General features: G+C 32.8%; 1 protein-coding gene across 1 annotated transcript in view; it reads right to left on the bottom strand.

The window, feature by feature from the left end:
• LOC106457552 (protein lap4-like) overlaps positions 1-16,337 on the bottom strand; it is a 110,842-nt gene that overhangs the window by 65,113 nt on the left and 29,392 nt on the right. The window contains exons 3-6 of the mRNA XM_022383549.1: positions 5,874-5,952; positions 3,353-3,442; positions 1,952-2,072; positions 1,420-1,494 (exon numbers count right to left, since the gene is read on the bottom strand). Of these exons, the coding sequence (XP_022239257.1) occupies positions 1,420-1,494; positions 1,952-2,072; positions 3,353-3,442; positions 5,874-5,952 (365 nt within the window). The remainder of the gene's footprint in view (positions 1-1,419; positions 1,495-1,951; positions 2,073-3,352; positions 3,443-5,873; positions 5,953-16,337) is intronic.

Below are 16,337 nucleotides of genomic sequence, written 5' to 3'. Positions count from 1 at the left end.
AATAAACAATTTGTATATCATAAGTGTCGTAATTGTGTTTATAATCAAACTTAGTTTTCCTTCGAACATATCGATTGCTAATGAAGTGTTACTATATTAAAATTTATAGGTCTGTTATTAGGTGATTGTGTTCATAAATTGAAAAGAAATGGTTAATAAATTATACAAATCTATTCTGACATGTAACACTTCAGAAATTAAATCTTGGTTTTAAATGTTAGTTATAAGAAACAAAACAGTTTATCCTAAGACATCACACAATTAAGCATAAGAAAGTGGCATATAATTGTTTCTATGTTAATTTAATATAGATGATTTATAAGACAAGTTTAATACTGCTGTTGTACATTTTAAAAACCAGCACAGTTAAATTTGAATATGATTGAAAACAAGCTGGGTTCAACATTTCATTGACAATGCTCCTGATGATGTTGAAATGTTGAACTTTGTTTCAGTACTTGTTTTATAAACTGTATCCATTTCAGCTGTTTTGATTTTGCTATTGATTTTATATTGGGATATCTCCAAATTGTATAAATTAATTACAGCCGAGAAGAAGAGATACAAAAAATAAATAATGATATACCGATACATGTATTAAGTTTTTAGTCCACCTCATGTTCAACGATCGAAGTTTATTTTCTATTCACTTCATTACATTTTCACAACTGAAAAATTTCACCTTAGAATGTTACAATTTCTGGCCATTAAGTTAAGAAAACCAGCTCTTAACCAGAAGATAAGTGCACTGCTACAGCTTCAATTCTGAACGTGTGAAGAAAATAATAGAACACTCTCTTTGATCATTGATACATACATTCTAAATAGCCTTTGGAATAAACTGATGCACTTGAAATGCCTTAATAGAGATCCATATAAAACAAATGGTTATAATTAAATATCACCACCATTACAGTCTGAAATAGAGGAAGAATATTATCATTAATACTCCAGGAGTTCTCTTTGTTCATGTTATCATCTAGCAGACAAATGGAATGTGTAACTACAGGATAGTAATTTAGAAAAAAAACATTGAAAATTTGTAATAACCATTTTATCTTGAGAAATATTGATCTAGAAGTTACAAGATAACTTGAGTTAGTAAACACCTATTTTTTGTTCTTTCAGAGCTTTGTGGCATTAGAAGCAAACTGAAATACCACTTGAATGTTCACTAATAAAAACAAGTATTTTATTTTATTTTTCATTTTGAGCTCACAGGACCTCATCGACACAAATGTAATTAAAGAGTTGTTGAAGTAGCAGATTTTTCATGTTATTCTAATTTTGACATAAGTTACAAAACACAAGTATAACACGTTAATAACTTCAACACAGCTATTTAAACACCTAGCATATTAGATCACATTTCAATTAAGTACAAAAACTATGAAAAACTTGCACATAGTTGATTTTTACCTTTGGTAGAGTAGAAAGCTGGTTACCATCCAACCAAAGCTCTCGAAGACTCTTTAACTGACCAACGAGACCAGGCTAAAAACATTAATAGAAAATATGTCAGTAAATGAAAAATTACATTCATTATTCTTCCAATTTTGAAACTAATGATACAAAAATAAAAAACAATAGAAATTTCATTTTTTTTTGCAATGGGATATTGTTTTAAGAGCCAAATTAGAAGCTGAGGCAGTATCATTACGTATACAATACTTCTAAGCCTATTAATCACAAACTTAAGAAGGGGTACCAGTATTAATTAAAACAAAATGATACGTTTGTGTGTGTGCATACAATAAGTCAGTGCAGAATAGGAAACCTTACAATCATAAAACTGATTATACAAAGTCAAAATTCTACCTAAGCCAACTGCTTGAGTGTTGGTCAGCTTCTGACTTTTTTAATTTTAAAACTTATATGTCTTAAGACCAGTTTTACAATTTTAAGCTTTTACATCTTTATTCTTCTAGTCAAGTAGATCTGGAACACTTACAAGTTCTTCAAATTCATTGTTACCAATATCAAGGCATTCCAGTTTGGTTAACAAAGCAAACGACGGTGGTAAGTTTTGTAAGCAGTTCTCCCGCATTTCTAATGATTGTAGGTTGACCAGGCTAAATGAAACAAAGTACATTTGATAGAAAAATTTAACTTTAATAGATAACATTTAAAATCCATGAATTACTGAAATAGCTAGATCCTCAAAATTACAACCAATAAAAACTGTATGATATTTAATGTATGGAAACAAACGTGTAAAATTTAGAGATTTTAAAATGAAGGAGTAATATCAATTCATCATGTGTAAGCCACAATATAAAAAATGAGTAAACACTCAACTTCAATAAAAAATAAATTATCATTCACTACTAATAATGTAAATATTTCTAAGGTCCACACAAAGTGGTATTTTGCTCTTCTTTCAATAACACTTTTTAAAGGATTACAAAATACAAACCCATTACTATAAATATATCATCCGTTTTAAAATTTTAATAAAATCAAAAATTACTTTTTACACTTTACATAATTCTAAATGAAAGAGCTAGATAATATTTTACACTGGTTATTTTTTTTTTACAAATCTTGATAAATATCTACACATGATGAGGTTTCCTAGACAACATATTAACTCTGACCAATAAGGTGGGATTAATATGGGATTTAAATAAAATGTGCAGAAATGTTTTTCCTTTGTGTTTCTAAGCATACAACCAGTATAATGCATACTTGTCATTTGCCTGTTTCATAAATATCAACTTTACTTAATTTAAAATCACGGTATACTCATATAGTACACCACTGTTAGGGGTTATACGTTAGTATAGAATCTGTATGTTTCATAAACATAATTCCTTTTGAACTAAATCTGTATGTAAAAAGAAATAGTTTTAAGTTAATTTTACAATGCTAGAGGGAATAAAATCTAATTCTCAAAATTAGACCATTTTCATAGATGTATCTTTCTTGGTCTAAGTTAAAAAAGGAATATTGTTCTCTCTATATAGCATAATCATTAACAGTCTCAATTTTTTTTAACATTTGTAGCATAAAAACATTTTTTTGGTTAACAGTGAAACCATATCCTTCCTTCTGATATCATTTTCCTTCTGTACAATTTAAGTTATGAATACATCATCAAGTAATTTCTTTTCTACTGTTGCTGCTTCTTTCATAGAATTCTTCAAAAATTAGCTAAAACAATATTAAAACTGGAATTCTTTCACAAGTGTTTAATTGACAAATTTGGTACTAAAAAACAACAACATTGATTAGTCACATTATTAACCTTGAAGCTTACTGCAGCAAACTCAACACATTTAAAACTGCACCTGGTTCACCATAAGAAAGAAAGAAAGACTAATCTTACGTGGAACATCACTGATTAACTTACTTTCCAATGTCACTGGGTAGCTGTGCAATGTAAACATCGTTAAGACCCAGAAATGTCAAGTTTTTCAACTGGCAAAAAGCTGGTGGAAGTCTATTACAGAAAAAATAAACATATGTTTTCAATAATAAACTGTTTGAATGAAATAACAGTGAAAATCTACTACCTATGCTCTTTATAATAGGGGCTAAGAGTTTTCACTTTTTGGATTAATGGTGTAAACTTAACAGAAACTCACAGTGAATTTACCCATAATAATGGCAGTCTCTCCTAGTTTGTTGTAGTATTTGAATGTTTGTTGACACTACATAAACAGAAAAGCTAATGCAAAAATAACTATTTACTACACACTAAGCAGAATGTGATAAACCATCCAAACCGAGCAGGGTGTGCTAAACCATCCAATCCGAGCAGAATGTGCTAAACTATCCAATCCGAGCAGAATGTGCTAAACTATCCAATCCAAGCAGAATGTGCTAAACTATCCAATCCGAGCAGAATGTGCTAAACTATCCAAACTGAGCATGATGTGCTAAACTATCCAATCCGAGCATGATGTGCTAAACTATCCAAACTGAGCATGATGTGCTAAATTATCCAAACCAAGCAGGATGTGCTAAACTACCCAAACTGAACAGGATGAGCTGACCTATCCAAATCGAACAGAATGTGCTAAACTATCCAAACTAGGTGGAACATGATAAACTGATATAGGTCAATATAAAACAAAAACAACGTTTTGTTAAGGAGGTATCTTATAAATCACTGAAATTGTTACAACACTAGTGGATGGTGCTAAATGTGTTTCAAGTATACAGCAGCAGTTTGCCTTTAAAACTGTACCTAAGTTCTCATTCCTGTGGTATACTTTCAAAGGGTCAAATTTCTGCAGCATTGTCTGATAACTAGAGAAGCAAGCCACTGATAATATAGTGTGCAAATCAGATTTTGGTAATTCAAATAACAATAAATATTTTAATTAGAATCTAGAAGCTCAGTTCTTATACTTCAAAATAACCTCTTTCCAAAAAATTCCCTTTCCATCTTCCAAATTATCTGTGCAGTCAATCTGCAGATAAAGAAAAAGTTGATATTTTCCGAGCTTAAAAGAATGAATGATAAAGTGGGAACATTTTTGTTCCAGCAAATTGTGTAGTGTACGGCATGTTAATCAGAGATGTTAGCTCTCCTGCCTTGACCATTAGGTTTAAGAACAGTGGAAAGACCATCTGACAGAGTAATGAATCCCACTACTCAATTTTTTCCTTCTGAAAGAGACACCTAGTGTCAGAATTTAAACTAATATATAACTTTCCTTTTTGCCAACTGTCAAACAGAAAGGCTTTTAGTTATATTTCTTAATAGTATAAATATATACTATGTTGTTGTTGGATTTTACTACAGTAGGTGTCTGTGACTTGTTAGCTATAAATTCAATGATAAATAAACAGCAAGCACTTCACTTGTTTTCAAAATAATACATACATTCGGAACAAGTTAACATATGTACAATAAATTCTTCAACACTATAGATATTATGAGTATATTATAAATACTATATATGTAGTTATCTCATTGTCAAATATCCACTTAGGCCTATTCAATTACTTTAGAATTTCAGTTGACAAGCCAACCTATTTTATCTATTTCTATTGCACTAGTACTCTCTGTGATTCACTCTCTGTGGTGCGAGTTACTGTAATCATTTGGTCTTCTTTATTTTGAAGATCCTCTGTTCCTTTTGTCAAAGTGCACTCAGGCTGATTCAATTACTTTAGAACCACACTTTGACGGAATAAAATTATTTTTCTTATCTTCTTTTCTACTGTTAGTTTCACTCTAACATATTAAACGTTAGGCCTATCACATTTATGGTACTTAACTTCACACCAACTTTATTCTCTTTTGCTATTATCTGTCTGCTTATGTCTGTCTGTTGCTTCCCGCTCATCTCATGCTATTTATATCTTTATTACCTAATCATCTGTCCTCCTTCTATGTTCTTGATGTCAATGAATTATTAACAAAACTTCCTACAATTGTCTGCTTTTAACTCTTATTATAACAAAAACTAAACAATAATAAAACATTCATTCACAAAATTAAATGAATCAATAATATCTGAACAAAACAGTCTTTTATATCATGACACCTAGGTTTGATGGCAATGCAGCAAATGCTTTGTTTGTGACTGTTTCATCCTAAAATGACAAGTATTGAGGGTAGTGTCATGATGGGGGGGTATGGTTTAGCTAGTATGGATTTTGTCCAATGGCAAAAACCATGTGTGTAATGAATACCTTGTTTAATGTGACCAGTCTACACAATACTGCACCGTATACATTAATGTACGTGATGTGTGTCCAGGTTGTATTTAAGACTGAAGGCCGACCAAACCTTAATTAAAATGGAGTCCTAGAAATGATACAAGAAACCCTTCTTTATAAGGACTTTTTTGTCCTTATACTTATATTTCTATGTGTACAGTCTACCATACAGAATCTGTTAAGAAAATACTACTTACTTCGTAAGATGGTTGATACTGAAATCTGCAACTTCCAAACACTTGAGATATTTAATGTTGTCAGGAAGGTGATCAAGGTCTGAAATTTTAAAAAAACAAAAAACATTTATTTCATTCTCAATGGACAGTGGGCAAAATTTAAAAGAAGGCACAAAGCTTCAAAAACTGTGAATTATAATATTATGACAAACATGAGTATCGCATAAATACAGTAACAATTACTGTTGCAGTAATGACAAATATATTTAGTCTTTGAATCACTTGAGATCTTAACTCAGATTCTTAACTGGTATATGAGATTTGTGCAAGAAAGTTCTGTTTTCAACTTTTAGAAAAATAAAACTTAACAAGCTTCAGTGTTAAACAGCATATGTGTTTATATAGATTAGAAAACAAAAGCCTTAATCATATCAAGAATAAAAGGCAAAAGAAAAAACCTGAGAACAGAGCACTTTTGTTCCTTCTTTAGAGGTGAAATAAGTTTAGTGTCTAAAACACTCAGGTTTCTTGTTTTGGGGATGTGAAAAGTATTGTGAGAAACATATTTAAATCTTCTACCAGAAGTAAGGCTTCTTAGTGAGTGAATGTGAAGAAGCTTTTTTTTACTTATAATTGTAACAAAAGGTTGGAAATATAAAGTTAAGAGTAAAATGATTCATATACAATCAGATGATATTCAAAAACCTTAACCTTTTATAATAAAGAACACCTATTCAAACAAACAAAATGTGTCAATACTATAATGTACACAGTTGTGTAATGTTTAAATTTCCCATGATTCAATTAAATTAGTTAGACATAATGAAGTCACAATTTACAAATAATACAAACTACATGACCCCACAGACACGTTAACTTACTTATTGTACCACCTATATAGATTGAGAGACTGGAAAAGGATTAGTTACATGAAAATATAACTAAATTAAACAAAGTGTTCCTCTTAATTCAGGAAGCATCATGAAATCTGCTGTAATAATTTATCATTCACTCTTTTGTAGTGTTTGAGAAAATCAAAAGATAAACACATCATGATGTTATTCTTCCAACAACAAAAACACATTCTGATTAGTTGTGTACAATGATTTGATAGATACATAAACACATCATGATGTTATTCTTCCAATAACATAAAAACACATTTAGATTAGTTGTATACAATGATCTGAAAGCTATACAAATACATCACGATTCTGTTCTTCCAACAACAACAAAAACACACATTCAGGTTAGCTGTGTACAATACTCTGAAATACACACAGTGAATAAAATAGTTTAATATTATAGGATAACAAAGATGCAACAAACTAATTATTCACTAAATGAAACTCTGTGCTAAGAACACTTGATATTCTGATAAGTATCAGAGAAATTATATGTGAATCAAACATTTTTCAAAGGTAATATTTACCAACATAATTATACGTATCCATAACAAACTTATGAAAGAAATTCAGGTTATTCAGAGATTATTACAGAATCTCTGGAGAGGGCAGCAAGCACCTTCCAATAATGAAAAACAAATGCACTATCCTTAACATTGGGGAGAATCTTACAATTTCTTGAGGTCAAATAAGGTTATATTCTTGTTACAAATGCTTTCCATTGATACAGTAAAAATGTTGCATTTTGAGAAACTTTAACTGTTCTTTCTTTGGAAGTTATCAAATACTTTCATATTCTATCACACTTAACTGTTTGTTTTTTAATTTTGCACAAAGCTACACGAAGGCAATCTGCACTAGCCGTCCCTAATTTAGCAGTGTAAGACTAGAGGGAAGGCATCTAGTCATCACCGCCAACTCTTGGGCTACTCTTTTACCAACGAATAGTGGGATCGACCGTCACATTATAATGCCCCCACAGCTGAAAGGGCGAGCATGTTTGGTGGGACGGGGATTAGAACCCGCAGATTGCGAGTCAAGCACCCTAACCACCTGTCCATGCCAAGCCACACTTAACTAATTTTAAGATAAGTGGTTATTTTTGAAGTATTAGAAATGACTGTAGCTTTTCTTGTACCATTACCTTTACCTGAAGATGGTGTCATAGGACACTCAAACATATGTAGTCTTTTTTAGGGCAAGTCCCTGTTTTTAATAACTATTTATTGTGTAATGATTTTAACTTTGTATTCTTTTTGTTGTAAATATACACTTTATGTGGTGATTAATAATTTATTTTTCATATTATTGTCGAGAATGAGTGCTATGAACAGTATATTAACAAAGATAAGTGAAATTTAATATGTGTTATCAGACATTCACCCATTTTCAAACCATTTCACGCTTGTGCTCCACAGTGTTATATGCAAAAAACATAGAAATGGAGAGGATTACATTCAAATTATGGAATTGGGATACAGGCCTTATGGTTGTGAGAGGAGAGATACAACCCAACGTTGCTTTTAATTTTTCTCTTGACCTGTGCACGAACATGTGTAACACACGAGTATTTCATCTTTTTCTTGTAATTCTACGCTACCTAAGCCATTATTTGATGAATTTCTCTGTATGTTTTGTGTTTGAACTGCTGGACCAATTGTCAACATACCTGACATGTACCTTTATGGACCCCTGGCAAATGACACAATGTGGTTGCAATTTCGATTTGACACCTCAGTGTGTGACTATGTCATCTCTAAGTTCCATATGTGCCTCCATGTTATTCTATTGATCTAAACCAAACTTGGCATGCACCCTCCTGGAATGACTTAGTGTTTGCATTCTAAACTGACCCCTTTATGTCACTACCTGTTGCCCCTATGTCTTCCCAGAGCATTGAACGTGTAGTCAGCTTCCCTGTGTGACCGATGGATGGATACATCAGCTAGTAAACAGTCTTTCTTTGCTGGTTATAAATACTATTAAATACTTAAGAACATACTACAGTACTATAGAATGATATTCAAACAAGAAACACTGCAACTTACATGTTCACAATAAAATGTAGCATTTTGATTCATAAAAGAAACACAAGGTAACCAACAAAGATTGTTAAAATATACCAATAATTGGCATAACTAACAGCCCAAGAGTACAGTTTGCAGACATCAGCATGTTCTTAGATAAAAATTTATAATAAGATAAAACAAGGTGCTTCAATCTTCCCTGACTTTTTCCCCTTCCCTTTTATCAAATTTCCCGACTTTTCAAATTCGTAACTATTCTGGTAACGCAATCACGCTTTGGGTACACGTTGTAAGTATAGTTTAAAACTTCGCTACTAGATGACACGACCTGCATGGCGCAATAACTAACCAGCGCAATATGAATAATTAGTGAAAATATTAAGTGAAGTATATTATAGGTCTGTTACTTATTACACTTTGTCTCACTTCTTCACAGAATTAAAAAAAATCAGAGGGATTTAATAAAAACTTAATGTGTAGGAACTGGGAGAAACTATATGAGAAACGTGAAGACGTGCTGATCGGTTAACCGAAGGCTTACTGAGAAAGCACGTGGGAAGTCATGTGGAACGATTACGTGTTATTGTTTAGAACCATGAACAGCTGGTAAGGTATAATGCTTCATCAAGTAAAAGGTCCGTATTATACTTCCGTTACAATTTCGCAACAATATCTTTAAAAAAAAATTTCAATTCTTCATTAGAGCTAAAGTAAGGAAGAATATGTCAACCACACTATATCTACTATAACCAGTGCCGTAGAGGCTTTTCCGTCAATACCAGTGTTCATCAATCAAGTCAAATGGGTTACAGGGCTGCCGAGAGGTTTCGATAGGTTTCATAGTAGTTGTCGAGAGATTATTTATATCATCAATTACTTTAACAAAGATAACTAGATTAAGTTGGTAAATTGTAATTTTGATCAATTTTATAACACATTATCATTCGGATTACAATTTTTATTAACATTAAATTGTTTATTATTAATATTATTTATTTGTTTTAGTTAAATGAACTTTACTCATTACTTAGAAGAACTGGCGAATCGGAAAACTATACCAAAGCTAGCTGTTGATTTTTACCGTAGCCGAGATTATTCTAGTAACTGTACTGAAGCTAGCTGTTGATTTTTACCGTAGCTGATATTATTCTAGTAACTGTACTGAAGCTAGCTGTTGATTTTTACCGTAGCTGATATTATTCTAGTAACTGTACTAAAGCTAGCTGTTGATTTTTACCGTAGCCGAGATTATTCTAGTAACTGTACCAAAGCTAGCTGTTGATTTTTACCGTAGCCGAGATTATTCTAGTAACTGTACTGAAGCTAGCTGTTGATTTTTACCGTAGCCGAGATTATTCTAGTAACTGTACTGAAGCTAGCTGTTGATTTTTACTGTAGCCGAGACTATTCTAGTAACTGTACTAAAACTAGCTGTTGATTTTTACCGTAGCCGAGATTATTCTAGTAACTGTACAAAAACTAGATGTTGATTTTTACTGTAGCCGAGACTATTCTAGTAACTGTACTAAAACTAGCTGTTGATTTTTACCGTAGCCGAGATTATTCTAGTAACTGTACTAAAGCTATCTGTTGATTTTTACTGTAGCCGAGATTATTCTAGTAGAATTTTGTTTGTTTGATTGTAATTAAGTACAAAGCTACACAATGGGCTATCTGTGCTCTGCCTAGCACGGGTATCGAAACCCGGTTTCTGGGCGATGTAAGCCCGCACGTATACCGCTGTGCCACTGGGGGGGGGGGCTCAAGTAGAATTTGAAATTTCAACACGAACGACACCTTTTGCGCACGTGTGCTAAATGACGAGGCAAAGAGGCCCCCATTCAAGTCCGGCTCACAGGGAATGGAAACGATATTATAAACTTGTAAATCTTTGCTATAAATACATATATAAATTAAACAATTCTTTCATAACATGTTTGGTCTTGTTGCTTTTAACGCAGTCCTTCCTTTGGATGTTAATATTTAATTAACTGTTGAAATATGTTTTCTTTTACTACACACACACACACACACATATATATATACTTGAACGTGATATTGTCTTAAAACACGAAATGATTTGGACTAGAAATTACAATTTACTTCAGAAGCACCAGCAAAATAACCCAACGACACTATACACCTTCCGTGAAGTGTGAAAATAACTAAAAATAATCCAACGATACCAAACACCTTCAGTGAAGTGTGAAAATAACTAAAGATAACCCAACGACACTAAACAACTTACGTGAAGTGTGAAAATAAAAGAATAACTAAAAATAACCCAACGATACCAAACACCTTCCGTGAAGTGTGAAAATAACTAAAAATAACCCAACGACACCTTCCGTGAAGTGTTAAAATAAAGTTCCTGCTGATTCTTCTAACTTTTAACTGCACTATGAAAATTAAACTCGTTTTTGGTTGTTGTTTTTTTTGTGGTTAATTACAATTATATTTTGTGAACATTTCCGCATTATCTGCATATGGTACGTGACGAAAGTTCCAAATCATGTTAATAAATAAATAACTTAATACATCTTAGAGAAAAACTTGCCAGACTACTGAACAAGGTTTTATCTGAATACATTAATTAGTTACTGTTTGTTGAATTAGCGTAAGGCTATCTATATTTACTCTAGCTGTCCTCAATTTTCAACTGACAGATTACAGGAAAGGAAGCTAGTCAACAGCGCCCAACGCCAAATTGTGGGCTACTGTAATCGAATAGTGGTGAATAATTAATGGTATCAAGTTCAATGTATCATTTTTTCACCACTTTGCATAATTAATGCTGTTAAGTTCAATGTACCATTTTTCGCCACTTTGCATGATTAATGGTATCAAGTACAGTGTACCATTTTTCACCACTTTGCATGATTAATGGTATCAAGTTCAATGTACCATTTTTCACCACTTTGCATAATCAGTGGTATCAAGTTCAATGTACCATTTTTCACCACTTTGCATAATTAATGGTGTTAAGTTCAATGTACCATTTTTCGCCACTTTGCATGATTAATGGTATCAAGTACAGTGTACCATTTTCACCACTTTGCATAATTAATAGTGTTAAGTTCAATGTACCATTTTTCGACCACTTTGCATAATTAATAGTGTTAAGTTCAATGTACCATTTTCACCACTTTGCATAATTAATGGTATCAAGTTCAATGTATCATTTTTCACCACTTTGCGTAATTAATGGTGTTAAGTTCAATGTACCATTTTTTTCACCACCGCTGCCATTATTATCGAATTATCTTCAGCATCGATCCAAATGGATACTTTCAGATAAAAAAATAAATTTCGTGAAATAAGTTTTTGATATTTGAACGCGACTGACTGAAATACTCCTTAAACAAATAGATTAGAATCGAACAAAATAACTTCCAGTATCTTGTAGATTCTATGCCACGCAGAGTCCAGGCTCTTATCGTGGTGAAAAAAGGCCCAATCCAATATCAAATGGTCCTCATAAATAGGTAAGTTTACAACGGACGTAAGGATGTTTTCATACGAGTTATTTCCCCTCTCCTTAACTTCTTGCCCATATAATGAATATGCTTTGTTTTTAAAGCAAAGTCATAATGGACTATCTGTGGGGTTTACCTCGGGGAATCGAACCTCGAATTTTAGCTTTCTAAGTCCTTAGACTTAACACTGTCCCATCGGGGGACTTATGAATCTGAAAAAACCACTATATTACAAATATAACACTTAAGTTCTTGACATTGTGTTCTTCTGGTGGCTCAGCGGTAAGCTTATAGGGCTAAAATCCAGGGTTCGATTCCATGCGGTAGACAAAGTAGATAGACTGTTGACATTCGTAAACAGTATCATTTAATCTAGTAAAGGTAATCTAAGTTTACCATCATTTAATCAATTTTAATAGAGGCTGTAACACCCATAAACAGGCATGACAAATAACGATGAAATGGTTTATTTTGTAGAAAGATGTAGCACGTTCCCCAAAATAAAAGTACTTCATTATGGTTATAAATCGTTGTTTGTAAGTTCATTATTAGGTTACGACATAGCCGTTCCTAATCATGAACTGATAAAGACAAGAGAAAAGATAGCTAGTTAACAACACCCTCCACCAACTCTTTGGCAACTGCTGTCTGGTCGGACACTGAAATTTGACAATCACTCGTCAGAGTTGGGCACCATGAACCCTCGGATTCACAATCGTAGAACGCTACCCATTAGGTTAAATTAAGCATATAAAAGTTTCGCATCCATGTTATCATTATCACTTTAAAAGCTTTTAAAGGCTCTGACTTTTAGTCAGAGCAAGTTTGTCCCAAGTTTAAGTGTGACCTTTTTAAAGGACGAGTCCAAATTGAACTACGACTTTTCACCCACGAATAATCAAGTTAGCTACTGTACGATTAAATCTGAAAATACAAAGAAACCGTTCAAATCGTTGTATAGCAAAGAAGAGAGAAAACATGAACATCTTTTCTATTAACAGATCTTCTAGAAGTCCCGATAAAGATAGTTCGTCCAAATCGTCGATCTATTTTTGTCTTTTCAATAATGTTAACAATTTTATTGTTTCATATCGATTGGATTTTTCTTAAGCACAAAGTTACATAATGGGCTGGCTGTGTTGTTTCTAGTGCGGGGATTGAGCCCCAAATTTCAGCGTTATAAACCATTAAGATTACCGCTAAACCACAGAGTGGGATTTTGTTTGATACATAAGAATATCATAAAGTTCAGTGGTGTGTGTAGTGCAATATTTAGGAGAGGTCGCCAAGCTGAACAGGTAATCATTAAATTGGTTATTAGAATGGCTACATTGTTTATTAATTCATTAGTGAAGCAGCAGTATATGCAAGGCCGGTAGAAGCTTATGAAAAAACTTCATTTTATATAAAATGCTCTATATGACAGACAATCTCTATGGATCCACATTTGGATGTATAAGAAAGCAACACGGAAAATGATAGTAAAATTATTGAAAATTAGGAGATATGTTCTGAAATGACCCTTACAGTTTTAAGCGTTTTGGGAGTTATTGACAAGAACTGGAGAATGAGGGATCGTTAAACAAGTTATCCATTGTTTAGTCACTTTAGAATGTTCACCGGGAGGCCTGCATATACAAAATATCACTAATCATCAATGTTTAGTGCGGTAACCGGACAATTAAACACGTAAAAAAAATGAGGAAGTAGGACATTTAGACACCTAGGACATTGAAAAGTCAAATAATGGAGTAGATCTAAAATTTTTAATAAAATAGCCCTAGATCTGTGTAGGTAAAATAATGGAGTAGATTTAAAATTTTCAATAAAATAGGCCTAGATCTATGTAGGTCAAATAATGGAATAGATTTAAAATTTTTAATAAAATAGGCCTAGATCTATGTAGGTCAAATAATGGTGTAGATTTAAAATTTTTAATAAAATAGGCCTAGATCTGTGTAGGTAAAATAATGGAGTAGATTTAAAATTTTCAATAAAATAGGCCTAGATCTATGTAGGTCAAATAATGGAATAGATTTAAAATTTTTAATAAAATAGGCCTAGATCTATGTAGGTAAAATAATGGAGTAGATTTAAAATTTCTAATAAAATAGGCCTAGATCTATGTAGGTCAAATAATGGAGAAGATTTAAAATTTTAATAAAATAGGACTAGGTCTATAGAGTTAATATCATGGAGTAAATTTTTGTAATTATTGTTTTATTTTATAATAAACAAGTGGTGTCTAAATGTCCTAATTCGTCTTTTTTTTTAGGTATCTTATCTAGTTGTCCTGGATTCGTTTAGTGGCGTCACATGGTGGAAGATGTTATTTTTCAAAAATTTCGAAGAACATAAGAGTTCAACTAAACTTCTGCTAACGAACTCACTGGTTCACCTATAGGCCTTAGGTAGACTGACATAATTCAAGTAACTTATTATTACAACTTTAAGAAATCAATAGTCTTAGCTAACCGTTAACAGATGCTATGTACTCCCTCTCCACACACATATATACAGCAGTATAAAGAATGTACAAAAAAGTGGGCGTGGCAGAAATGAGACACAAACGACAAATTAATTTTTTAATATTTACTTTCATTCTTAATGTTTCACTCCAAGTGTGCATTATAATGAGATAAAGTTGTGTACAGCTGTTGACCTGTTATGAAAGTCCGTTTGACCATAACCCCCCAAGAGGAAATTCAAAAATATACGCCCGTCAGGATATTCTATGGGTTGGGTACTATCCTGGTGATGCTCGAACAAAAGTTGTAGAGGGAGATAGCGAACAGAGCGATAAAACTGTGGGCATTATAACGAGGTTTCATAATTTTAATCACATAGAATTTACAACTTAAAACTTGTTGCTTTTGCCCTTTGATATTCCCCAGTGAGGCCGAATTATATAACTATATAACCCTTGATATTTTAAACGTTGGTGTGAATATTGCATCGAATATACTAGTTTCTATAACCCCTCGAATATTGTTTTTGTATATGCTACATGATTCGATCACGAAAAATATCCACTATAACTTTATGACGTGCTATTGAAAACATAAAACACTTTACTGTAGTGGTTTCCAAACTGGGTGTCGCGAGAGTTTCACCTAACGAAGAATAATAAAGAACATAAACAAAAAAATATTGCACGTGGCAGCAGGAGTGTCGCGCAAATCAAGGTAAGTGGGTTAGGGTGTCGTCGGTAAAAAACATCAGGGAGCCACTGCTTTACTGTGTTGTATATAGCCTAAATCTTAAGCTCTTAAACATTTACTAACAGTTTACGTTTTGGAAACGTGACGAGGATTGTCGTCACTTTGTGGAAATATAGAATATCAGATACTCACGTACCAAAACTGCTAAGTTCCATCATTTCGTGTCTCATAAGCATTCCAGGAAAGTTCTTATACCTAGTTTAATATTATCAGGTAAGTCTATAAAGGCTAAAAATACGTTTAGCAAAGAGCAAAGCAGCTTCACTGCAACCAAAATATACGAACCCAATACAGACTCTGAACTAACAATGCCGACTATAAAAGTGAAATACAACCACACATGCGACTGCTTAAGAGCCTCATATTAGTGAGTTAAAAATAACATTTAAAACTAAAACATATACATTATATATATATATATATCTTTCGCAAAATTGGAACGAAGTATGTGATAGTCAATCTCTTTAAAATAAATAACAATTAGACATCTATTTGAAACTTTATTATTTTTTTATGGGGAGGAGGAGATCCTTCTGCTTCCATCCTCACTCCCATCCGCCCACTAAAGAACAACCTACTGGTAATTAATGTGTTACATTATCCTGCTGTATGAGGCCTAGCCCTTGCCGAAAGTCAGCACTATAAAAATATTTATGTTCAAGTTCCCAGTGTCTTCAGTGTGGTGACTAGGGCGCTCGACTAGCAAGATGTGGGATCAAAACCCATTGTTTGTTTGTTTTTTGAATTTCGCGTAAAGCTATACGAGGGCTATCTGCGCTAGCAGTCCCTAATTTGGCAGTGTAAGACTAGAGGGAAGGCAGCTAGTCATCACCACCCACCGCGAACTCTTGGGCTA

The sequence above is a fragment of the Limulus polyphemus genome, unplaced genomic scaffold (assembly GCF_000517525.1).
Source record: "Limulus polyphemus unplaced genomic scaffold, Limulus_polyphemus-2.1.2 Scaffold345, whole genome shotgun sequence".
In the NCBI taxonomy this organism is placed as follows: domain Eukaryota; kingdom Metazoa; phylum Arthropoda; class Merostomata; order Xiphosura; family Limulidae; genus Limulus; species Limulus polyphemus.
This window is presented reverse-complemented; position numbering and strand designations above follow the sequence as displayed.